This window comes from Oncorhynchus mykiss, chromosome 9, assembly GCF_013265735.2.
Source record: "Oncorhynchus mykiss isolate Arlee chromosome 9, USDA_OmykA_1.1, whole genome shotgun sequence".
NCBI classification, from domain to species: domain Eukaryota; kingdom Metazoa; phylum Chordata; class Actinopteri; order Salmoniformes; family Salmonidae; genus Oncorhynchus; species Oncorhynchus mykiss.
In genome coordinates this window covers 52,923,527-52,948,977 of record NC_048573.1, presented here as the reverse complement: position 1 = coordinate 52,948,977, position 25,451 = coordinate 52,923,527, and the positions used below count along the sequence as shown (strand labels likewise).

At 42.7% G+C, this 25,451-nt stretch overlaps 1 protein-coding gene across 2 annotated transcripts in view; it reads right to left on the bottom strand.

Annotated features, from left to right (window-relative positions):
- Window positions 1-24,579, bottom strand: part of ano11 (anoctamin 11) — a 32,554-nt gene extending 7,975 nt beyond the window's left edge. For both annotated transcript variants that reach the window (XM_021616226.2, XM_021616227.2), the window contains exons 1-20: window positions 24,364-24,579; window positions 23,694-23,832; window positions 23,198-23,397; window positions 22,874-22,981; window positions 22,624-22,760; window positions 22,411-22,468; window positions 22,128-22,238; window positions 19,636-19,801; window positions 19,245-19,335; window positions 9,334-9,430; window positions 9,005-9,148; window positions 7,160-7,297; window positions 6,724-6,822; window positions 6,379-6,481; window positions 5,917-6,028; window positions 5,783-5,837; window positions 5,537-5,634; window positions 2,292-2,428; window positions 1,668-1,873; window positions 1,299-1,435 (exon numbers count right to left, since the gene is read on the bottom strand). In XM_021616226.2, coding sequence (XP_021471901.2) covers window positions 1,299-1,435; window positions 1,668-1,873; window positions 2,292-2,428; window positions 5,537-5,634; window positions 5,783-5,837; window positions 5,917-6,028; window positions 6,379-6,481; window positions 6,724-6,822; window positions 7,160-7,297; window positions 9,005-9,148; window positions 9,334-9,430; window positions 19,245-19,335; window positions 19,636-19,801; window positions 22,128-22,238; window positions 22,411-22,468; window positions 22,624-22,760; window positions 22,874-22,981; window positions 23,198-23,397; window positions 23,694-23,832; window positions 24,364-24,516 — 2,489 coding nt within the window. In that variant the 5' untranslated portion in view covers window positions 24,517-24,579. The remainder of the gene's footprint in view (window positions 1-1,298; window positions 1,436-1,667; window positions 1,874-2,291; window positions 2,429-5,536; window positions 5,635-5,782; window positions 5,838-5,916; window positions 6,029-6,378; window positions 6,482-6,723; window positions 6,823-7,159; window positions 7,298-9,004; window positions 9,149-9,333; window positions 9,431-19,244; window positions 19,336-19,635; window positions 19,802-22,127; window positions 22,239-22,410; window positions 22,469-22,623; window positions 22,761-22,873; window positions 22,982-23,197; window positions 23,398-23,693; window positions 23,833-24,363) is intronic.
- Window positions 24,580-25,451: the final 872 nt, after the last annotated feature.

Genomic DNA, 25,451 nt, shown 5'->3' with positions numbered 1-25,451 from the left:
GTGTGCCTTGTTAAAAGTTTATTTGTGGAATTTATTTCCTTCTTAATGCATTTGAGCCAATCAGTTGTGTTGTGACAGGGTAGGGTTGGTATACAGAAGATAGCCCTATTTGGTAAAATAGCAAGTCAATATTATGGCAAGAACAGCTCAAATAAGCAATGTGAAACGACAGTCCATCATTACTTTAAGATATGAAGGTCAGTCAATGCAGAACATTTCAAGAACTTTGAAAGTTTCTTCAAGTGCAGTCGCAAAAACAATCATGTGCTATGATGAAGCAAGCTCTCATGAGGCCCGCCACAGGATAGGAAGACCCAGAGTTACCTCTGCTGCAGAGGATAAGTTTATTAGAGTTACCAGCCTCAGAAATCGGCAATTAACTGCACCTCAGATTGCAGCCCAAATAAATGCTTCACAGAGTTCAAGTAACAGATACATCTCAACATCAACTGTTCAGAGGAGACTACATGAATCAGGCCTTCATGGTCAAATTGCTGCAAAGAAACCACTACTAAAGGACACCAATAAGAAGAAGAAACTTGCTTGGGCCAAGAAACATAAGCAATGGACATTAGATTGGTGGAAATCTGTCCTCTGGTCTGATGAGTCAAAATGGGAGCTTTTTGGTTCCATCTGCCATGTCTTTGTGAGACGCAGAGTAGGTGAATGGATGATCTCCGCATGTGTGGTTCCCACCTTGAAGCATGGAGGAGGAGGTGTGATGGTGTGGAGGTGCTTTGCCAATGACACTCTCTTGTGATTTATTTGGATATCAAGGCACACTTAACCAGAATGGCTACCACAGCATTCTGCAGCGATACGCCATCCCATCTGGTTTGCACTTAGTGAGACTATAATTTGTTTTTCAACAGGACAATGACCCAAAACACACCTCCAGGCTGTTTAAGGGATATTTGACCAAGAAAGAGAGTGCTGCAACAGATGACCTGGCCTCCACAATCACACTCGCAAGGTGGGGATGTATTTGGGTACGCAGACCCGCGAGCCACTGTGGCCCCTCATGATGAGCTCAGATTTTTTGTGGCCCCCACCCCATCAAAAATGCCCATCCCTGATGTAGATAAAGGGCTTAATTGCAAAAATCTCGCACTATCCCTTTAACAACACCAACATGTGGATTGCAGTCACTCCTTTTCTGTGACTGCAATTTTTGCTGCCAAGCAATGGAATCACATATCTAAACATGTCATTTCACTGAACCATGCCTTTAAGTATGTACAACAGCTATACTATATCTACTATATTATGTTCAGGTGTGTATTTATGATCACAGTTACCTGCACATGGGATGGCTGGTGTAGCTGGGAGGAGCATAGGCCAGAGTGAAATTAACATATCCGTTCAGATCGTTGTCAAACTTGTACTGGTAGAGCAGTCGTGGTAAGAAATCCGACGTGAAGGCGATCAAGAAAGCCTGAAAGGGGTAGTTTGACATACAAAATTATTTTATGGTACAGTAAATTAAAATGAACACAAATTATAAAAACTCGACATAATAATAGACATAATAATATTAGAATCCTTTTAATGTACTGCTTAAAGTGACATTACAAAATAAAAGTTTATCAGATGTTTTCAGACCAGGTGTTAAAAAAAAAAAAAATACAGCACACGGGTAATGATGAGAGCACCACTGTGCGACTCACGTTGACGATGACGGACAGGTGCGACAGGGCCTCCAGGATGTTAAACCACACGCCTATGTTCTGAGCGCGCTCGGCAACAGGCCGCCGGTACTCACACACAAACTTGTGGGCATCCAGGCGCACCTCGGCCCAGTTGTTGAGTAGGGCAAAGAGCGGTGCCAGGGGGAACGCAGCCACGAAGATTGTGATGAAGCCAAACTGAAGCACTGTGGACGAATGGAGAAGGTCATAAGTTAGCAACTCTACTGAGGAAGTCGAGGGATAAGGGTGGGGGGAGTTGACGGGAGGGATTTGTCTTTATTCTTATGATAATATAAGAAAGTAATGCATTGACAATACACCAACAATATCCACTTGAAAGAACAAAAAAGAAATGCACTATTGATACAGCAAGATTCACACATTTTTATGTATGCAAACCGATTTGTGTTTATTCTTTGTTTGTTTGTGTCCCTGAACAGTGAAATCCCTGAGTTTTGAGTTCTACTAACTTGATGGATTTACACTTTATGTAATTCATCAACTTTTAGCCTTCAAATATTGCATTTGCATGTTTGCAATAAAAATCCACTAAATCCATAAGGAATATATTCTGAGAGTCTCAGAGTGTGGTTGTTGTCTTACCGATCTCGAGGTACTCCTCAAACAGGCCCTCGCACTCCACCAGCTGATAGTCCTCCTCCCACCGCCGAGGCTCCTGGGAGTTCTGCGTTCCCCGCACCTTATTCAGCGCCCTCTTCTGTTGCCATGCCTTCACCTTACTAAGGAGAGGAGGAAAGGAGGAGAGGGAGGAGAAGAGAGGAGAGAATGAGCAATTTAAATAGAGAGAGCATTTCTCAGCACCACCACAATGGCTCATTTGCTGGCTGGGCCAATACAGCAGTACAGTATACTACAGGCTGACCTCAATCATCAGGTGAACTGTGTTTCTTCCGACACATTGGTGCGGCTGGCTTCCAGGTTAAGTGGGCGGGTGTTAAGAAGCGTGGTTTGGCGTGTCATGTTTCGGAGGACGCATGACTCGACCTTCGCCTCCCGAGCCCGTTTGGGGAACTGTAGCGATGAGACAAGATTGAAATTGGGGATAAAAAAAAGGGGTTCAAATGAATTTTTAAGCCGATTTAGGTCAAAACTGTAACTCGGCCACTCAGGAACATTTACTGTCTTCTTAGTAAGCAACACCAGCGTAGATTTGGCTTTGTGTTTTAGGTTACTGTCTTGCTAAATGGTGAATTCATCTCCCAGTGTTTGGTGGAAAGCAAACTGAACCAGGTTTTCCTCTAGGATTTTGCCTGTGCTTAGCTCCATTCCGTTTATTTTTCATTCTGCAAAACTCCACAGTCCTTAATGATTACAAGCATACCTATAACATGATGCAGCCAACATTATGCTTAAAAATATGGAGAGTGGTACTCAGTAATGTCTTGTACTGGGTTTGCCCCAAATATAACACTTTGTATTCCGGACAAAAAGTTAAATGTCTTTGCCACATTTTTTGCAGAACTTACTTTAGTGCCTTGTTGCAAACAGGATGCGTGTTTTGCAATGTTGTTGATCCATCCTCAGTTTTATCCTATCACAGCCATTAAACTCTGTAATTGTTTTAAAGTCAACATTGGCCTCATGGTGAAATCCCTGAGCAGTTTGCTTCCTCTCCGGCAACGGAGTTAGGAAGAACGCCTGCATATTTGTAGTGACTGGGTGTATTGATACACCATCCAAAGGGTAATAACTTCACCATGCTCAAAGGGATATTAATTGTCTGCTTTAAAAAAAAAATTGACCTATCTACCAATAGGTGCCTTTCTTTGCGAGACATTGGAAAACCTCCCTGGTCTTTGTGGCTGAATCTGTGCTTGAAAATCACTGCTCAACTGATGGACCTTACAGATAATTGTATGTCTTGGGTACAGAGATTGTGTAGTGTTGGATTCTAACTTGAAATATACTTTTTCCTGTCACCATATTATAACTTATTGATTACGTTTAAGGGTGAATAGGAACTTTGTGTATGGGAAGTTACTGGGTGAGACAAGAGGCAATTTTCCAAAACATCTTAATGTTGAATTTTAAATTCCTAAGGAAGGAGGTAAAGAGCAACAATCTAGTCAGTTCCTGATAAGGCAGGCCAGTTTCGGGGAAATTAGTACCAGGAGGGATGTGGTACTCAACTCAAGATAAGGTCAACAGTTGAAGAGAGAAGAAACCTCTGGGAGGGGGGCCAGAGAGGCCCGCTATAACAACCCTTTATCTACAGTCCACACACACACACACACACACTTACATACCCATGACAATACCAATGAGAGGAACAGAGTGTTTGTTCTTGCCTAGCAACATAGCCAGATTTCTATCCTAGTCATATAAGGTGACTCCGCCTAGTCAGAAAGTATAAATATACAATATGCCTGTGTGACTTGTATGTGTCTCTGCAACTATAGCACCTAGTGGGTTGAATAAACTTGGTTTGAGCTTTTTCTTGTCATCTGTTTGAGTTTTTACTCTATTTGTTCAGAACAGAGGGAATTCAAAAATCCTGTTAAACAGTATTATTGCACACAGAGTGAGTCCATGCAACTTATTAAGTGACTTGCTAAGCAAATGTTTACTCCTGAACTCATTTAGACTTGCCATTACAAAGGCGTTGAATACATATTGACTCAAGACAGTTCAGCTTTCCATTTTGAATTAATTTGTAAAAATGTCTAACAACATAATTCCATTTTGACATTATAGGATATTGTGCTTAGGTCAGTGACAAAAACATCTAAATGTAATCCATTTTAAATTCAGGCTGTAACACAACCTAATATGGAAAAAGTAAAGGTGTGTGAATGGACAACAAAAGGGTTGGCTAAAGCAAAGCAGATCATGCTACCAAAAAAATAATACTTTCATGGCCAAAAAGTTATACAAAGGATGACATAGTCATAACTTCCAAATGTTCACTGAGTCATGGATTGATGTCAATAGTAGACTAATGGAACATTTGACATAAAGCTGCAGTATGTAACTTTTTGGGTGGAGTGATCAAATTAACATAGAAATGTGTGTTATAGATCTGTCATTCGCATTGAACACAAGTCTAAGAAGCGCTTGATCTGTTCTATGTATAGATCAATGATGAAACTCTGAGCGCAGAGTTTATTCAGATATCAGTAAGTGGACTGGACGCAGGACATGAAAGGGATAACGAATCCAGTTGTTTGTGTCTTCCGTTTCGGGAAAGTACCTGCGTAATTGCGCACCCAGCTCACTCAGGTGCTTCACTACATCACATTTGTCATTGCCCGTGAGCTTGAGTTCATTTGCACACAAAAAATCATACAATGATGGAAAGACCTATGTGTTGTCCTTGTTAATGCAGACAGAAAAGAGCTCCAACTTCCTAATCATAGCCTCAATTTTGTCCCACACATTGAATATAGTTGCGGAGAGTCCCTGTAATCCTAGATTCAGATCATTCAGGCGAGAAAAAACATCACCCATATGGGCAGGTCGTGTGAGAAACCCGTCATCATGCAAGCGGTCAGACAAGTGAAAATTATGGTCAGTAAAGAAAACTTTAAGCTTGTCTCTCAATTAAAAAAAGAAAGAGAAAAAAACCCTCACCCAAATGTATAGCTCCGTTGGAAAATATGAATGTACTGTTTGAAAATGTGAAGAAAATCATTTAAAAAAAAATGTGAATCACATTTTTATTTGGCGTACCTTTGACAGCCATGCACTGCTCTACACTATACTTGCTTGTTTTGTCACATAAACTGAAATTAATATAATTATTAAGTGATTTCTACATAGTTAATCTTTAAGTGGAAGTTAGGATTCGCCCCAGAGTTAGAAGTAGGATAGTCAGGAAGGAAACATACGGGATAACAAACTCCTGAACATTGCTGATGAGCTGTTTCCCCACCATGATGATGAAGAGCTGCTCAGCCAGTTCAATGAGACAACCCCCTGGACCACACTGAAACACACACATGCGCAAAGTAGAGACACACAGAAATGCATAACATCAATATACTGGAACACACTTACATCAGGTAACATGAAAATGTCTGTATGAGAACATGGCTCTTTGTATGCAAAATGGGTTGTAATTTCTGAAAACTTACCTCTTCATTTCTCATGCCAAGCAAGGTACCATAGTGTCCAGGATAACCCACAAACCTGCCAATAGAATAGGGTTTTCAAACCAGCCAGATACCTGTTGCATCATCTAACAATAAACACTACCTTCTATTCTCACCTTCCCTTGAAGAATGCCACATAGAAGGGAGAGGAGTAGAAGTTGACAAACTGGAATACAAACACCTTGAAGGTAAATGCATCTTCGTACTGGGTCTGTGTTCTGTGCATCTCTGTCCAAGCATCCCAAAACAAACAAATCAAACAATAAAAAAAATCTTTAAACAAATATGAATCCATGAAAGTAAGAGAAAAATCTTTGAGGGTAATATTATGCATTAAATGTACTTTACTGGTATCCAAATGCATATGCTGTACTGTAATGACACCACCACTTTCAATATACTACTTGGTGCTTAAATGGTCTTCACGCTTATCTGATAGACAATGTTTTATATTATAGGCCACTGTGATTGATGTAGACGCTTAATCTAAGTCCAAGGAAGTGGATTTCCCTGTGGGTTGATGTATTACGTGGAAGTGTATTGGCTGAAGCAGAGGTGTCTGAGGGTCATGTTCTTACCCCATTTAGTGAGCTGCAGTGCCAACGCAGTATAGACCTGCCCCATCAGCAGAATCAGGGCCAGATTCACCATACTGCTGGAGATATTAGCAATGTTCCCTGCCTGAGGGAGAAAACACACACACACACACACACACACACACACACACACACACACATACACACATACATACATACAGAGAAAACCTAAGCTAATGTATCCAAGAAGATGTATCAATCCAAGCTAATGTACAGCATCTCCTAGCATTAGCTAGATGCAGGATGTCAGCCATTATCAGGTGTTTTGAAGGGTATTCTGATCCAGCAGCAGCTTTATTTATCAGAGCAGAGAGTATTGTACTGTACCTGAGTGCGCAGCACAAAACTGCCTGTGCGGTACATCATCACACTCACTATCCCACGGTACATAATCACTGACACGAGGAAAATCATAACCACACACAGCTAGGGACAGGGGTAGAAAGAAAAAAGAGGAGTGAGGAGAATACGACAATTATTAGTCCAACTACACCTTATTTACACACTTGTGTCTCAAATGCAGTACACTAAAATGGCATCCTTTCCTGGCCTTTTCCTCATCAGTAGGGTATGACGTTTTGCCAACTCGTTTAGTCATTGAAGCGCTTTGAGATTCTTTGAAAAGCTCTATAACAGTTGAAATAATAATAATTATTATTGTCATGTCAGTGACAGATCTGGGACCCTGCTACCCCTGACGTACTCCGCCACGTAAAAGACCATAGAACAAAGGACACGAAGAGAGTAAAACTCAGTGTCTTACCATGATGATGATGACCATAGAGCCAGTGAGCATGCGAGACAGTCGGGCCCTCTCTGGGAAGTAGGGCTCTTTCACTCCCGTCACTGGGTTGTACTCTATAGAAGGAGCCATGGCCGCAAACTCAGGCCGCGGACGCTCCTAGATACACACACACACCAATGGGGGACATATGTTCGGTGGTGAAAGTACTTATGTCGTTTTTTGGGGTATCTATACTTTACTATTTATATTTTTGCCAACTTTGACTTTTACTCCACTACATTCCCAAAGAAAATAATGTACTTTTGACTCCATACATTTTCCCTGACACAAAAGTACTTGTTACATTTAGAATGCTTAGCAGGACAGGGAAATGGTCCAATTCACGCACTTGTCAAGAGAACATCCCTGGTCATCCCTACTATCTCTGATCTGGCGGACTCACTAAACTCAAATGTTTCATTTGTAAATAATGTCCGAGTGTGCCCCTGGCTATCCGTAAATAAAATAAAAAATAAAAAAATCATGCCGTTGATTTAATATAAGGAATGTGAAATTATTTATATTTTCGGTTCCTAAGTATATTGTAGCAATTACATTTACTTTTGATACTTAAGTATATTTAAAAACAAATACTTTTAGACTTTAACTGAAGTACATACAGTACACTGAACAAAAATAAAACACAAGCATTTCAAAGATTTAACTGAGTTGCAGTTCATATAAGGAAATCAGTAAATTGAAATAAATTCATTAGGCCCTAATCTATGAATTTCACATGACTGGGAATACAGATATGCATCTGCTCATCACAGATATATAAAAATAATAATTTTAAAAAGTAAGAGGCGTGGATCAGAAAACCAGTCAGTATCTGGCGTGACCACCATTTCTCTCATGCAGCGCGACATCTCCTTTGCATACAGTTGATCAGGCTGTTGATTGTGGCCTGTGGAATGTTGTCTCACTCCTCTTCAATGGCTGTGTGAAGTTTCTGGATATTGGTGGGAACTAGAACACGCTGTCGTACTTTGTCGATCCAAGGTATCCCAAACATGCTCAATGGGTGACATGTCTGATGAGTATGTAGGCCAAGAACTGGCACATTTTCAGCTTTTAGGAATTGTGTACAGATCCTTGTGACATGACGTCATGCATTATCTTGCTGAAACATGAGGAGACGGCGGCAGATGAATGGCACAACAATAGGAGACGTCGGCAGATGAATGGCACAACAATGTGCTTCAGGATCTCGTCACAGTATCTATGTGGATTCAAATCGCCATTGACAAAATGCAATTGTGTCTGTTGTCCGTAGCTTATTCCTGCCCATACCATAACCCCACCACCACCATGGGGCACTCTGTCCAAAACATCGACAACAGCAAATCGGTTACAAAGTCGGCTACAATGCTGAACTGCAGTCAGGTCAAGACCATGGTAAGGATGACGAGCACACATGTGAATAAGAAATAAGCTTTTTGAGTGTATGGAACATCTCTGGGATCTTTTAATTCAGCTCATGAAACATGGGACCAACACTTTACATGTTGCGTTTATATATTTGTTCAGTATAGTATTTCTCTTTTACTTGATTAATTTTCTAATGACAATTGAATACTTTTTCCACCACTGCATATGTTAACAAAGCAGTCTCCATATCTGTGAACAATACTACAGTAAAACTGGATAAAGATGTGCCCTTGCTCAAGAACTGGGTTATTTTACAAATATGTGACAAATCATGTGAAATGAGGCTCAACTTAGTTTTGTTGATTCTCTGTTTTTATAGTATGTACGGTAACACATATCACAGAATTATGAAAGAATATAAATTTAAATGAATGAATTGGCTATTATCCAGACCTCTTCCTCCTGGAAGTCCATGCAGTCCCAGTGGTGAGCCAAGGTGGCCATCTTGCGTTTCCAGTACTCCAGGAAGGTGACAGCCCAAAAGGACATGAACACACTGAAGAAGACTGTCCCGGGGTGGTCAAACAGGTAGCCCACCTGCCAACACAAACACACAACATGGGCCTGTCATCTATGGATTCATTATAGTGGGACGGCTAAGCTATCCATAATGATCGTTCATTATTGTGATAAAAGCAACACATTAGGGATAGAGGTTTCAATAGGCACATCAAACAGTCACTCACACCCCCTTGTTATTGTAAATGTCCAGCATACAATACCTGAGCCATGGGGCAGATATCAGATATGTTCCAGGGCTTGCAGGTCTTACAGAGAGGACACATCAGGTAGCTGCCCCCACTATTACAGATCTCCTTGCTGTGGACAGTCAGACACACAATCACAGACACAGACTTCACTACTTTTAGTCCAGGCTGTGTCTGAAATGGCACCCTATTTCCTATATACAGATGTTGAATCTTAATTTGACCCCTTTTGTTGCAGGAGGAAAATAATCCTGAAGCAGGAGGATTTTAATACCTGAAAAATAATTTAGAATCGATGCCAGGGGGCAGCTGGAAGCAGTGTTTGTATCCAATGCAGTACCATACCTACATTGAACCTTATGTAAGGTAGGTGCAGGCTGCAGTGCATCTCTTGTGGATTCTTATGTGGATTATAATACATTTACATATTTGGAGGGGATATATGTCGTTTCCGTTACGGAAAATCGTTTTTTTTTTTTTTTTATCAATCGTTTTTTTATATGTTCAAGGCAAGCAATTGTGCCTGTGTAGTCTAGCAGTTTACCCGACACACATATGCCAGAGTTGGCATGGGTTCGAATCCGGCCCACTCCCCTTTGACTCATGGATGAATGTCTATTTTTGACACATTAATTCTGCGTGGTTACAGGGTTAATTCCACATGGTTAAAAAAGGGTTAAAAAATAAACAACACAAAAGGTTAACAATTTAGGCATTAATTCCGAGGAGTTAAGGTTAGGGGTGGGCTATGGTTTGAAACAGTGCATTCGGAAAGTATTCACACCCCTTCCCTTTTTCCAAATTTTGTTATGTTATAGCCTTATTATAAAATGGATGAAATAAAAACATGTCCTCAGTAATCTACACACAATAACCCATAATGACAAAGCAAAAACAGGTTTTTATAAATGTTTGCACATTTAAAAAAATATTTTAAAAATGATTAACTTTATCCTTTATTTAACTAGGCAAGTCAGTTAAGAACATTATTATTTACAAAGACGGCCTACCGGGGAACAGTGGGTTAACTGCCTTGTTCAGGAGCAGAACGACAGATTTTTGCCTTGTCAGCTCAGCGATTCGATCCAGCAACCTTTCGGTTACTGGCCCAACGCTCTAACCACTAGGCTACCTGCCACCCCAATCAATACTTATTTACATAAGTATTCAGACACTTTGCTATGAGACTCGAAATTGAGCTCAAATGCATCCTGTTTCCATTGATCATCCTTGAGATGTTTCTACAACTTGATTGGAGTTCACCTGTGGTGAATTCAATCAATCAAATGTATTTATAAAGCTCTTTTTACATCAGCCGATGTCACAAAGTGCTATACAGAAACCCAACCTAAAACCCCAAACAGCAAGCAATGCAGATGTAGAAGCACCTCATCTCAACATCATTGAGATGTTTCTACAACCTCATTGGAGTCCACCTTTGGTAAATTCAATTGATTGGACATGATTTGGAAAGACACAGTGCATGTCAGAGCAAAAACCAAGCCATGAGGTCAAAGGAATTGTCCGTGAAGCTCCTAGATTGTATGGAGGCACAGATCTGGGGAAAGGTACCTCCATCATTCTAGTCAGGATCGAGGAAAAGGGGGGCCTCCCAAGTGGCGCAGTGGTCTAAGGCACTGCAGTGCATAGGCATCACTACAGATCTGGGTTCGATCCCAGGCTGTGTCGCAGCCGGCCGAGACCGGGAGACCCATGATGCGATGTACAATTGGCCCAGCGTCGCCGGGGTTAGGGGAGGGTTTGGTTGGCTGGGATGTCCTTGTCCCATCTCGCTCTAGCGACTCCTGTGGTGGGCTGGGCGCATGCACGTTAAGACGGCCGCCAGTTGTACGGTGTTTCCTCCGACACATTGGTGCGGCTGGCATTCCAGGTAAAGCAGGCAGTGTTTCAAGAAGCAGTGCGGCTTGGCAGGGTAGTGTTTCGCAGGACGCATGGCTCTTGACTGTTGACTCTCCGTAAACTCACTTACTTGACAACTTCCTTAACTTGATTTGGTCCACCGCAAGCCTCTGCAATAGCGTGACACACTCTGTACGGAGCCTCCTGACCACATTTCCGGATCAAGCATAAATCGTGACCGGGTCACAATTTTGGATGAGGGTTGTTGTTGTTGTTATCAACCACCTGTATTGGAGAGGGATGCTCTTAGCCTCATTCCATGAATATGCATAGGCATCTCAAGACAACTCTAAAGTGTTTTTTCTAAAAGTTGCTGGGATGGGTTGTTATGGGTTGTTACACTCGTAACAACCTAAGGATTACAAAACTTCTATTAGATCAAATCAACCAAGCAAATACATCATTAAATTTTTTGTTGACAAAATTTGACACTCTCATTGACCTCCATACAAAAACTCCTCTCTTGTTGAGCGAAAGTAACAAAACAGCGTCACCTACTGGAGAACACAGATTTTTGGCCGAGATGGGTCTCTCGCTTCGCCTCTTCCTCTCTGGCAGTGCTCTCTGGCTCCGAGCTTCGTGAGTTCGTGTCCAGTGCTGGGCGATCTAGTGACAAACCTGAGCCTGCATTAGGCCCACACGTTAATTGCATTTATTTAAATGTTTTTGAAGAAGTAAATTGAATAGTCTGACAATTTACACATCAGAGAAGAGTGTCTCAGCTCAACAAAATCATCTTTGATTGAGCTCAAATAGGTTCAAAGGTTCCAGATGACTGTGTGATCACGCTCTCCGTAGCCGACGTGAGCAAGACCTTTAAATAGGTCAACAATCACAAGGCCGTGGGGCCAGACGGATTACCAGGGCGTGTACTCAGAACATGCGCAAACCAACTGGCAAGTGTCTTCACTGACATTTTCAACCTCTCCCTGGCTGAGTCTGTAATACCTACATGTTTCAAGCAGACCACCATTGTCCTTGTGCCCAATAAAGTGAAGGTATCCTGCCTAAATTACTACCGCCCCGTAGCACTCATGTCGGTAGCCATGAAGTGCTTTGAAAGGCTGGTCATGGCTCACATCAACACCATCATTCCAAAACTAGATCCACTCCAATTCACATACCTCCCCAACAGATCCACAAATGATGGAATCTCAATCACACTCCACACTGCCCTTTCACACCTTGACAAAAGGAACACCTATGTGAAAATGCTGTTCATTGTCTACAGCTCAGCATTCAACAACATAGTGCCCACAAAGCTTATCATTGCACCAAAGACCCTGGCACTAAACACCTCCCTATGCTCCAGGATCCTGGCCTCCAGGAAGTTGCTGATCCTCAACACCGGGGCTCCTCAGGAGTGCGTGCTTAGTACCCTCCTGTACTCCCTGTTCACCCATGACTTCGTGGTCAAGCACGACTCCAACACGATCATTAAGTTTGCTAACGACACAATGACAACAATGAGACAGCCTATAGGGAGGAGGTCAGAAACCTGGCAGTGTGGTACCAGGACAACAACCTCTCCCTCAATGTGAGCATGACAAAGGAGATGATCGTGGACTACAGGAAAAGGATGGACGGGGCTGTAGTGGAGCGGGTCGAGAGTTCCAAGTTCCTTCCTTGGTGTCCACATCACCAACAAACTAATGTAACAGATTTTTTGTGTTTGTGCTTTTCTTATAACTAGTTTCTGTGTTCTATTCATGTGCTCTTCTATAAACCAGTTTCTGTGTTCATGCAAGTGGCTGACTGAACAAATCCTCAGACTTCCGGCGCTGACAGAGATGGCCGCCTCGCTTCGCGTTCCTAGGAAACTATGCAGTTTTTTGTTTTTTTACGTGTTATTTCTTACATTAGTACCCCAGGTCATCTTAGGTTTCATTACATACAGTCGAGAAGAACTACTGAATATAAGATCAGCGTCAACTCACCATCAGTACGACCAAGAATATGTTTTTCGCGACGCGGATCCCGTGTTCTGCCTTACAAACAGGACAACGGAGCAGATCCCATGCAGCGACCCAAAAAAACGACTCCGAAAAAGAGGGAAACGAGGCGGTCTTCTGGTCAGACTCCGGAGACGGGCACACCGTGCACCACTCCCTAGCATTCTTCTTGCCAATGTCCAGTCTCTTGACAACAAGGTTGATGAAATCCGAGCAAGGGTAGCATTCCAGAGGGACATCAGAGACTGTAACGTTCTTTGCTTCACGGAAACGTGGCTCACTGGAGAGATGCTATCCGAGGCGGTGCAGCCAACGGGTTTCTCCATGCATCGCGCAGACAGAAACAAACATCTTTCTGGTAAGAAGAGGGGCGGGGGCGTATGCCTTACGTGACATGGTGTGATGAAAGAAACATACAGGAACTCAAATCCTTCTGTTCACCTGATTTAGAATTCCTCACAATGAAATGTAGACCGCATTATCTACCAAGAGAATTCTCTTCGATTATAATCACAGCCGTATATATCCCCCCCCAAGCAGACACATCGATGGCTCTGAATGAACTTTATTTGACTCTTTGCAAACTGGAAACCATTTATCCGGAGGCTGCATTCATTGTAGCTGGGAATTTTAACAAGGCTAATCTGAAAACAAGACTCCCTAAACTTTATCAGCACATCGATTGCGCAACCAGGGGTGGAAAGACCTTGGATCATTGTTACTCTAACTTCCGCGACGCATATAAGGCCCTGCCCCGCCCCCCTTTCGGAAAAGCTGACCACGACTCCATTTTGTTGATCCCTGCCTACAGACAGAAACTAAAACAAGAGGCTCCCACGCTGAGGTCTGTCCAACGCTGGTCCGACCAAGCTGACTCCACACTCCAAGACTGCTTCCATCACGTGGACTGGGACATGTTTTGTATTGCGTCAGACAACAACATTGACGAATACGCTGATTCGGTGTGCGAGTTCATTAGAACGTGCGTTGAAGATGTCGTTCCCATAGCAACGATTAAAACATTCCCTAACCAGAAACCGTGGATTGATGGCAGCATTCGCGTGAAACTGAAAGCGCGAACCACTGCTTTTAATCAGGGCAAGGTGTCTGGTAACATGACCGAATACAAACAGTGCAGCTATTCCCTCTGCAAGCTAAGCGTCAGTACAGAGACAAAGTAGAATCTCAATTCAACGGCTCAGACACAAGAGGCATGTGGCAGGGTCTACAGTCAATCACGGACTACAGGAAGAAATCCAGCCCAGTCACGGACCAGGATGTCCTGCTCCCAGGCAGACTAAATAACTTTTTTGCCCGCTTTGAGGACAATACAGTGCCACTGACACGGCCTGCAACGAAAACATGCGGTCTCTCCTTCACTGCAGCCGAGGTGAGTAAGACATTTAAACGTGTTAACCCTCGCAAGGCTGCAGGCCCAGACGGCATCCCCAGCCGCGCCCTCAGAGCATGCGCAGACCAGCTGGCCGGTGTGTTTACGGACATATTCAATCAATCCCTATACCAGTCTGCTGTTCCCACATGCTTCAAGAGGGCCACCATTGTTCCTGTTCCCAAGAAAGCTAAGGTAACTGAGCTAAACGACTACCGCCCCGTAGCACTCACTTCCGTCATCATGAAGTGCTTTGAGAGACTAGTCAAGGACCATATCACCTCCACCCTACCTGACACCCTAGACCCACTCCAATTTGCTTACCGCCCAAATAGATCCACAGACGATGCAATCTCAACCACACTGCACACTGCCCTAACCCATCTGGACAAGAGGAATACCTATGTGAGAATGCTGTTCATCGACTACAGCTCGGCATTCAACACCATAGTACCCTCCAAGCTCGTCATCAAGCTCGAGACCCTGGGTCTCGACCCCGCCCTGTGCAACTGGGTACTGGACTTCCTGACGGGCCGCCCCCAGGTGGTGAGGGTAGGCAACAACATCTCCTCCCCGCTGATCCTCAACACTGGGGCCCCACAAGGGTGCGTTCTGAGCCCTCTCCTGTACTCCCTGTTCACCCACGACTGCGTGGCCACGCACGCCTCCAACTCAATCATCAAGTTTGCGGACGACACAACAGTGGTAGGCTTGATTACCAACAACGACGAGACGGCCTACAGGGAGGAGGTGAGGGCCCTCGGAGTGTGGTGTCAGGAAAATAACCTCACACTCAACGTCAACAAAACTAAGGAGATGATTGTGGACTTCAGGAAACAGCAGAGGGAACACCCCCCTATCCACATCGATGGAACAGTAGTGGAGAGGGTAGCAAGTTTTAAGTTCCTTGGCATACACATCACAGACAAACTGAATTGGTCCACTCACACAGACAGCATTGTGAAGAAGGCGCAGCAGCGCCTCTTCAACCTCAGGAGGCTGAAGAAATTTGGCTTGTCACCAAAAGCACTCACAAACGTCTACAGATGCACAATCGAGAGCATCCTGGCGGGCTGTATCACCGCCTGGTACGGCAACTGCTCCGCCCTCAACCGTAAGGCTCTCCAGAGGGTAGTGAGGTCTGCACAACGCATCACCGGGGGCAAACTACCTGCCCTCCAGGACACCTATACCACCCGATGTCACAGGAAGGCCATAAAGTTCATCAAGGACATCAACCACCCGAGCCACTGCCTGTTCACCCCGCTATCATCCAGAAGGTGAGGTCAGTACAGGTGCATCAAAGCTGGGACCGAGAGACTGAAAAACAGCTTCTATCTCAAGGCCATCAGACTGTTAAACAGCCACCACTAACATTGAGTGGCTGCTGCCAACACACTGACACTGACTCAACTCCAGCCACTTTAATAATGGGAATTGATGGGAAATGATGTAAATATATCACTAGCCACTTTAAACAATGCTACCTTATATAATGTTACTTACCCTACATTATTCATCTCATATGCATACGTATATACTGTACTCTATATCATCGACTGTATCCTTATGTAATACATGTATCACTAGCCACTTTAACTATGCCACTTTGTTTACATACTCATCTCATATGTATATACTGTACTCGATACCATCTACTGTATCTTGCCTATGCTGCTCTGTACCATCACTCATTCATATATCCTTATGTACATATTCTTTATCCCCTTACACTGTGTAAAAGACAGTAGTTTTGGAATTGTTAGATTACTTGTTATTACTGCATTGTCGGAACTAGAAGCACAAGCATTTCGCTACACTCGCATTAACATCTGTTAACCATGTGTATGTGACAAATAAAATTTGATTTGATTTGATTATCAGTAGCTGCAATTTGGCAGTATGCCCAGACCTTGTTTTGAGAACAAAAACAAAAGGTATCTCAGTTTCAAGGTCTCAGCTTAGAGAGACAAAGCCTTGTGAGGTATTGGTCTGTCACATGTTATGAACCAGTATTGGTCGGTCACATGAATGAAACAAAATGGTAATGATTCATTAATTATGCTAAATCATGCAAATATAACTGTGTATAGCCGTATAGAAGACAACTGCTGGGACTGCCCAGGGGGAGCTCCTGATTGAAGTGTACTATGGTGCATTGAGTTGGTTGGAACCTCTCCAGCGCACTGACAAATGAAGGATTGTTCTTTTAAGATTGACTTCGAGTGTCCCTGTGTAAGAATTTCCATGACAGTATCATGGTCGAAACACACCTATAAACTCGTGAAGAGTGCCCGACAACGCCTTTTCCCCATCAGGAGACTGAAAAGATTTGGCTTGGGTCCCCAAGATCCTCAAAACTTTCTACAGCTGCACCATTGAGAGAATCCTGACCGGTTGCATCACCGCCTGGTACGGCAACTGCTCGACATCTGACCGTCAGGTGCTACAGAGGGTAGTGCGTACAGCTCAGTACATCACTGGGGCCAAACTTCCTGTCATCCAGGACCTATATACTAGGCGGTGTCAGAGAAAGGCCGAAAAATTGTCAAAGACTCCAGTAACCCAAGTCATAGAATGTTCTCTCGGCTACAACACGGCAAGTGGTACCGGAGCACCAAGTCTAGGTCAAAAAGACTCCTTAACATTTTCTACCCCCAAGCCATAAGACTGCTGAACAACTAATCAAATGGGCACCTGGACTATTTGCATTAACCCCCTTCCCCCCACTCGGTACCGGTACCCCATGTATATAGCCTCATTATTGTTATTTTATTGTGTTACTTTTTTAAAAATGATTTACTTTAGTTTATTTAGTAAATACTTTCATTGTTGGTTAAGGGCTTGTAAAGTATTTCACGTTAAGGTCTACTCCTGCTGTATTCGGTGCATGTGACAAAAAGGTATTTTGATTAACATCACAGCTTTATGAAATAAAATATTAAAGCCACACAATACAGGCTTTTAATCCACACCAAAGACCATATCTAAATGAACAAATGATACATAGCCTAATTATAAAACGTAGGTGAGCATCCACACCAGAGGAAATTTTAGCGTTCTATATCTGTCAATCAACTGATGTCCAAAATCAAAATGTGTAACTTAATCAAGTCAGTAGGAAGAATTTTGTTAGTTATGCCAGAAGGGCATTGGCCGGAATTGAACCCAAGCTGACATGGTAGGTCTATGTGTACGCACTGAAGACAGCAACCCTAACCGCTAGACCCCAGGCCACAACTGAACTCAATTTTGAAAGTTAATTCATGACGTTAGGATACACTTGACACTTCTATGTTGTAGCCTAGTGGAGATCAATATCTATCTTGTGTTATTAAGCTATATAAAACAACGGTTGTTGATGTGTATGGCTGCATTTCAGATAAAAAAGTAATAGGACCTAAGCATATTTGAGTGAGAGAGAACACTATTTTGATAGCAAGCCCTGATCCCAATGACTCGACCTCCCCCGCATTGAGAGAGAGAGAAATGCAAATGTTAATAAAAACAAGGCTAATTTGATAAAGCAGGAAAATTCTCTGCATAAAAATAGTGATCAAGTTAAGATCCAAAATCTGTAGTGCACTACTTTATTATTAAGTAGTGTACTATAATGGATAGAGTGCAATTTCAGACACAACCCCAGTCTGCATTTGCATGTAATGCAAAGATTATTATCCCTTGATTTCCTGCTACACAGTACATTACCCGAGACTAAAGCTCTCTGGCTTTTATTCAGTACAGTGATTGATAGCACTAATCCACAATGAACAGGAGGATTTACATTAATGCCCTTGGGCTTGTAAGAGGCTCAATGCTATTCTTCCTTCTCTCTATTATTGCATCTTTAGTCTCACTTTCTCCATGTTCGCTCTTAATGTAAATCTTCTGTGATTCACCACCAAGCCATCAAACACTGATACCCGAGGAAGCAATTATCAGCATCTTGCCATGGAAACAGATTTGAGATGGAAAATACTGACCAAAATGTTTTTCTCCCCCTAACACACACATAGAAACGAACACGGACACACATGCGAGTGTATGCAAGCACACACGTCTTATTATACTTGTGAGGACCAACAATTCATTCCCATTCCAAATTCTTTTTTCCTTAACCCAGAATTTAACCCTAACCTTAACCCCTAATCCTAACTCCTAATCCTAACCTTAACCCTAACAGCTAAGCCTAAAATAGCCTTTTTATTTTGAATTGAGGACAGGCAAAATGTCCTCACTTCTCTGAATTTTAGTTGGTTTGCTATTCTTGTGAGGACTTGGTACTCACAAGTATAGTAAAATGTGCACATACACACAAACACATATATACAAACACACACAGCACAGTGAAGCAATGCAACAGACTAAGTGCTGCATGAGTACACTGAAGAGGACTCTTGTGGGCAATGCATTATGTCTGAGCAGCCTGCATGACATTTGCAGAGCCCCAGACTGTGCCTTACACTAGGCCACTCTGTTGCATAAATTATACTGTAATTATACTGGTACAACATCACTTTGATCCAGCTTTTCGTCTCTATTCATAGTAAAGATATATAATCTGACCTCTATACTGTACAGTTTTCAAACCATGAACCTTGATTACAGCCAAAGGAATGAATCTGTTAGAAAAGCATTGTAAGTGAAGGAGTTTCAGGACTCACGCAGGAGTGTTGGTCCCCATGGACATGAGTCCTGACACAAAGACAAAGGCCCCCACCACCGCCGCTGGGAGCAGCCAGGCTGTGTAGAACCCTACAGAGGAGGAACAGAGAGACAAAAACCTCCTCAACAACTCTCTATGTCAAACAATACAATGGGGGTAACTCACAAAACTGTACTGTTGTGGTAAATTGACCACATATCATAAGTGAAAAGATATTGATCTCTCTTTCATCTAAGTCTTCGTAAGTATGATGCTTGCCACTAAATCTCAGATTTTTCTGATGTGTGTTCAGTTTCATAACCCCCACACCCCAAAGTATAACCATAAAAGCAGTACAGAACAAAATATTGGTACTGTATCAGATTTACTATATGAGGAATCCTGCTTACCCAGCCAGGCAAAGTAAAGGGCTATTTTCTCTCCAAAGTATTCTCTGATGTGGTCAAGTGGCTGGTACTTGTACCATTTAGACCAGCGGGCCCAATACTGGAACAAGACCTGCCTCTGGTTCAGCTCATCTGGATGCACCTCATACTCTGGAAGCTCAAAGGGGCCCTAACAAACATACACGTACATACACACATTTAACAAAGACTGGTGTACTAGGCAGATAGATGTCTTTGTGTGTGGCGGTTAAGGCTGTCCCCGACTAAAAAAAGTGTGGTCGACTGAGAAGCATCCTGATCTGTTTAAATGTATTTTTCCATATATACAGTGCATTCGGAAAGTATTCAGACCCCTTGACTTTTTCCACATTTTGTTACGTTACAGCCTTATTCTAAAATAGATTAAACACATACATCTACACACAATACCCCATAATAACAAAGCAAAAAAAGTTTTTACTTTTGCAAATGTATTTAAAATAAATAACAGAAATACCTTATTTACATAAGTATTCAGACCCTTTGCTATGAGACTCGCAATTGAGCTCAGGTGCATCCTGTTTTCATTGATCATCATTGAGATGTTTTTACAACTTGATTGGAGTTCAGCTGTGGTAAATTCAATTGATTGGACATGATTTGGAAAGGCGCACACCTGTCTATATAAGGTCCCACAGTTGACAATGCATGTCAGAGCAAAAACCAAGCCATGAGGTCAAAGGAATTGTCCGTAGCTCTCTGAGACAGGATTGTGTTCTCTGGTTTGATGAAACCAAGATGTAACTTTATTTTATTGTAAAAAAAATTGGGGCCTGAACAAGCGGAGGAGACCTGGGGAAGTGGGGAAGTTTTTCAGTGGCAGGGACTGGGAGACTAGTCATGGTCGAGGGAAAGATGAACGGAGCAAAGTGCAGAGAGATCCTTGATGAAATCCTGCTCCAGAGCACAGGTCCAGGCTGGGGCCAAGGTCCACCTTCCAACAGGACAACGTTCCTAAGCACACAGCTAAGACTACGCAGGAGTGGCTTTGGGACTTGAATCCGATCAAACATCTCTGGAGAGACCTGAAAATAGCTGTGCAGCGACGCTCCTCATCCAAACTGACAGAGCTTGAGAGGAAATGCAGAGAAGAATGGGATAAACTCTCCAAATACAGGTGTGCCAAGCTTGTAGCGTTATACCCAAGAAGACTCGAGGCTGTAATCGCTGCCAAAGGTACTTCATCAAAGTACTGTGTAAAGGGTGTGAATACTTATGTAAATGCAATATTTCAGTTCTTTATTTTTAATACATTTGCAAAAATGTCTAAACTTCTTTTTGCTTTGTCATTATGGGGTATTGTGATTAGATTGATGAGGGGAAACAATTTAATACATTTTAGAATAAGTCTAACGTAACAACGTGTGGAAAAAGTCAAGGGGTCTGAATACTTTCCGAATGTACCGTATACAGACACACCCTATGTGTTAGAATAAAATCAACTATATATGCACCGAACTTGTCTGATGCTTTAAGCACACTGTTTCATTTAATAATTAAGACACACAAATGACTCAAGAAAAAGCACGATGGGCACACTGTGTTAAAAAAAAAAATCCAGCGAATGCCTGAGTGACTGGCCCACGTTGTCTTGATCTCCTCCCTACTGCAGCGAAAAGGCACCACAGCACAGCAAGTCTTTATTTCGATGTCCGTGCTGGAGCTGCAACATCATTTCAGCCATTTAGTTACTTACTTGTTTCTGACTGAAAGGTTTGGTTACCGAAATCCCTAATTTATTTAGGAAAAATTCCCTATTCCCTCAACCCTTGCACTCTGAGTGAAATTGCTTGATCCGACATTTTGCCTTTGCATGAGGCTTGGTGCTCACAGAATCAGTAGGCTATTTAACAAACACAGAAGGCAACAGAAGCAAGATCTGCCTTATCTCTGTAGACATTTTTGGATGATTTATAAAGCCAGACACATTTAACAGTTAGGCTACTGATTATAGACCTACTTAAGTTGGAGATTCCTCTTGCCTCAATTTTCTAAGACAATTAGGCTAAGGTTGTTTCCTCGTCTCTGCTGCTCCTGCCTCCACCACATTGTTCTCAATCCTAATAAGCGTGTTAATTTTGCTATTATGCACATAGCAACATAGGAAAAGGCGCCAAATCTACAGTGCAAGATTGTTTCAGAACCGCGGACAGCGACCGTACCCAAACGGGAGAAAGCGCATTAAAATAATATTAGATTTATTAGTGTTGTACCATTATTTGTACATAATATAACCATATACAATTTCATTGTCACATGTCTTAGAGTGATGGACTGTGCCATCCCCGTAGCCTCCGCAATGGATTAGTCCACTGAGACAGGTGTGAATTAGACAGGATTCTTGTGCACCATGCAAAAAAAAAAAGAAAAGAAGAAATCTCGGTCGACCAACAGCCTATCGACCAGTCAACTAATGGTGTCAGCCCTAGCGGCGGTACATTAAGAATGTCTCTGACCTCATGCAAGGGAAACGCTGCAGTGTATGCCCCCTCGTTGAGCAGTCGAGCCACGCCCACCTCTGCTCTCTTCCTCTTGCCGTACACCGTTCTCGCCAGAAGCTCATACACCTGCCATGGACAGCCAATTGGCCATATGAGAATGACATAGTCTGAAGTAAAGCATTTTTGACCACATATAGGTCGGCCTATATACAGTACAGTATTTCCATCTATTCCTGGTGTACATCCATTATTATCCAACAAATGGGTGAAGATGCAGAAAGTCAATGGATGCACTCACTATACGGTGTCTCTGTGTGTTAGTAAAGTAGGTGTCGTGGTTCTCACAGCCGAGGAACCTGAGAAGTGACAAACAGAGGTTAAACCTGTAGTCATTTACAACTTACAGTAACAGGGTCTTTTATAAAGGTCAGCACGCAATGTGGCTCAACTAATTGTTGAGGATTAGCAATCAAATCCGATATCAGGAAGTTTCCGGGATGTAGGGACTCACTTCTCCATCTTTGACTTGCGAAAGGCACAAGTGTAGTAGTCCAGCGGCCTGTTTGGCAAGGACTCCGCCATGAGGTTGGGAATGTATAGTTTCCGAAGGATCCGGTCAGAAGTGTTGAAGTTTGGGTTCGGTTGGGCCTGCGACACAAAAACAACATTCTCCGTAACACTCCACACACCATAGTATCGGTTTTACCGTATTTTGCACGACTGTATTTTGCACTGTCATAAAGTGTAGTGTTAGCACTGACCTGTAGGGGTGCTCTCAGAATGAGCTCCTCTGCGTAATACACCAACACATCCCAAGGGGCGCTCAGGTTCAGATAATGGATAGTTTTTTTCTCGCTCGCCGTCTCCACCTAGTGCCAAACATCAATCATTACAGAACATTCACAAAATTATGAATTATATGTTACAGTGTGCTGCAGCATATAAGCATTATTAGATTTAACAGTAAATCTGTCAACAGAGCATTAGCATTAAGAAGGAACGATTGTTATTGGGAAAGTAGAAACACTAGATTTAACCACTAAGTCTTGTGGAGCTAGGTGAGTTAGTAGTGTATATTGTATTACCTTTTCCAGCAGTATGCCGGCATTCTGCAGGTTTTGGGTGAATTTGTTCCTCCATCGAGCTAGCTGAGCCTTTCTCCGCTCAGACCTGCTGCTCCCCTCCTCTGCCCTGGCTCCGACCTCCTCCGGACCGCTGGTCTCAGATTGGCCCCTCCATCTGGAGCGATGCTTTCTCGGTTTCACCTCCCATACTAGAACAAAGTCTGATTCAGGATCAGTCAGACAAAGCCATAGGTTAGAGTTTGATTGGTGGCTTGTTCTTTATACTGTCTGTTAGCAGGGATCTGCCACTCTGTTCCTGGAAAGCTACTGGGTGTGCAGGCTTTTATTCCAGACCTGCACTAACACACCTGATTCAAATGATTAAGGCCCAAAGTAAAGACCATAATTATTTAATTATTTGAAAAAGGTGACTTTAGTGCTGTGGTGGAAACATTAAAGTCAAGCAACTTAAAGTAAAATATAATACTGTATAGATATACAGAAAGCCTAAAAGCACCTATTTTGGTTCTTCCATCTCTAAAGTAGTTCCCCCCTAGTGGTTGTTCCGGTCGGCTACTCGTTTTATCACAGTGTATATAGATGGGGTCATCCTCATCATCGTCATTATCATCAGAAGAAGCCGCTGCAGCTGAAAGCTGAAAATATTTCCGTTATATAATGTATATCAATATAACGTCCATTTACATATCAGATAAATAAATAGGACAGAAAAATGGCTGTAATGACAGTGAAATCTAATTGTGTCCTCGTGTTACTATTGTATTTGTATTCGTATTTTTAAACTCTGCATTGCTGGGAAGGGCTCTTAAGCAAGCATTTCACGGTAAAGTCTACACCAGTTGTATTCGACAAATATAATGTGACTGATTTGGAACGAGCTGTAGCTATTGCAATAGGCAACAGCACAAAAGCTTTATTCGCAATATTGATTTTAGATTCAATCACCATAAAATAACATTTTAATCAAAATGAAAACACTGTTTTTAGGGAAAATATTTTTTGGGGATCATATTGACATCAATACAACTATATGAGGAGAAAGCTTGAAGTCAAATCAGCACTAACCCCCATTCAAGATGCACTGCAACATTCAACATTCTAGGTAAGTCATCATCAGAGCAGCAATAGGATGAGACCAAATCAGGGAGGGAGTGGGGGACACTTACATATCTTGGTGGGATGAAACCCCCGTTCTGCAGACTCCCATAGCTGTCTGTGGTTTGGGGTTCGCCCCGATTGCTCGTCACGTAATCCAGATCGAGCAGCACCTCCCTGTCACCTCCTGTGGCCAGGAGCAACTCCGAACCCTTCCTCAGCATGTTGAAGAAGACGAGGAGGGTCTGCGAGTGTCCGTCTCTAGTCAGTCAGTCTGCTTAGAGAACTACGAAGCACAACATACAAGCATAAACATACAAACTGTATGTCACATGTACCGTATATATACACTCAAACTCTGATGAAGGTATTCATGCAGTGTTGTCATGCAGGTTCATTAATTAATTAAAAGGAAGGAAGAATGGATACATTATTCCAGCAAGAGATGGAGGAGTGGAGGGGCAAAATGTCAGGATACTTCTACCTCAGTGGAGAGGGGGCTGGAAATAGGAGAGAATAACGGGTGGATCTGCAGTAATCTCTGCCTCTCTCTATCTCCTCCTCTCCACAGGGAGAGAACCGAACAGAGTAGAACACCGTAATCCTCCCAGAAAAGAGGCAGCTGAGTTTTGCTCCATCACTCTCAGCAGAGGAAACATGCACATGGCCCCATGCCAATAAATAATCTAACACCCACTAAGGGAGAGGACCAGCATTATTTTAGGGGTGCTGATGGATGTAGGGCATATGAGAGGGGAAAGGATTTATCCGGTCTTCCTGTCGGAGTGTACTGCCCCAATCTTAATTAATACACACATTGTGTGTGTTGGTTCTCGCACACTGGTACACACTCATGAATAATAGAAGGGGAATACATTTAGGATTGTATTACTTCCCCGACAATAACGTCATCACATTCCCAGTGGGTCAGAAGTTTACATACACTCAATTAGTATTTGGTAGCATTGCCTTTAAATTGTTGAACTTGGGTCAAACATTTTGGTTAGCCTTCCACAAGCTTCCCAGAATAAGTTGTGTGAATGTTGTCCCATTCCTCCTGGCAGAGATGGTGTATCTGAGTCAGGTTTGTAGGCCTCCTTGCTCACACACACTTTTTCAGTTTTCACACACATTTCTATAGAATTGAGGTCAGGGCTTT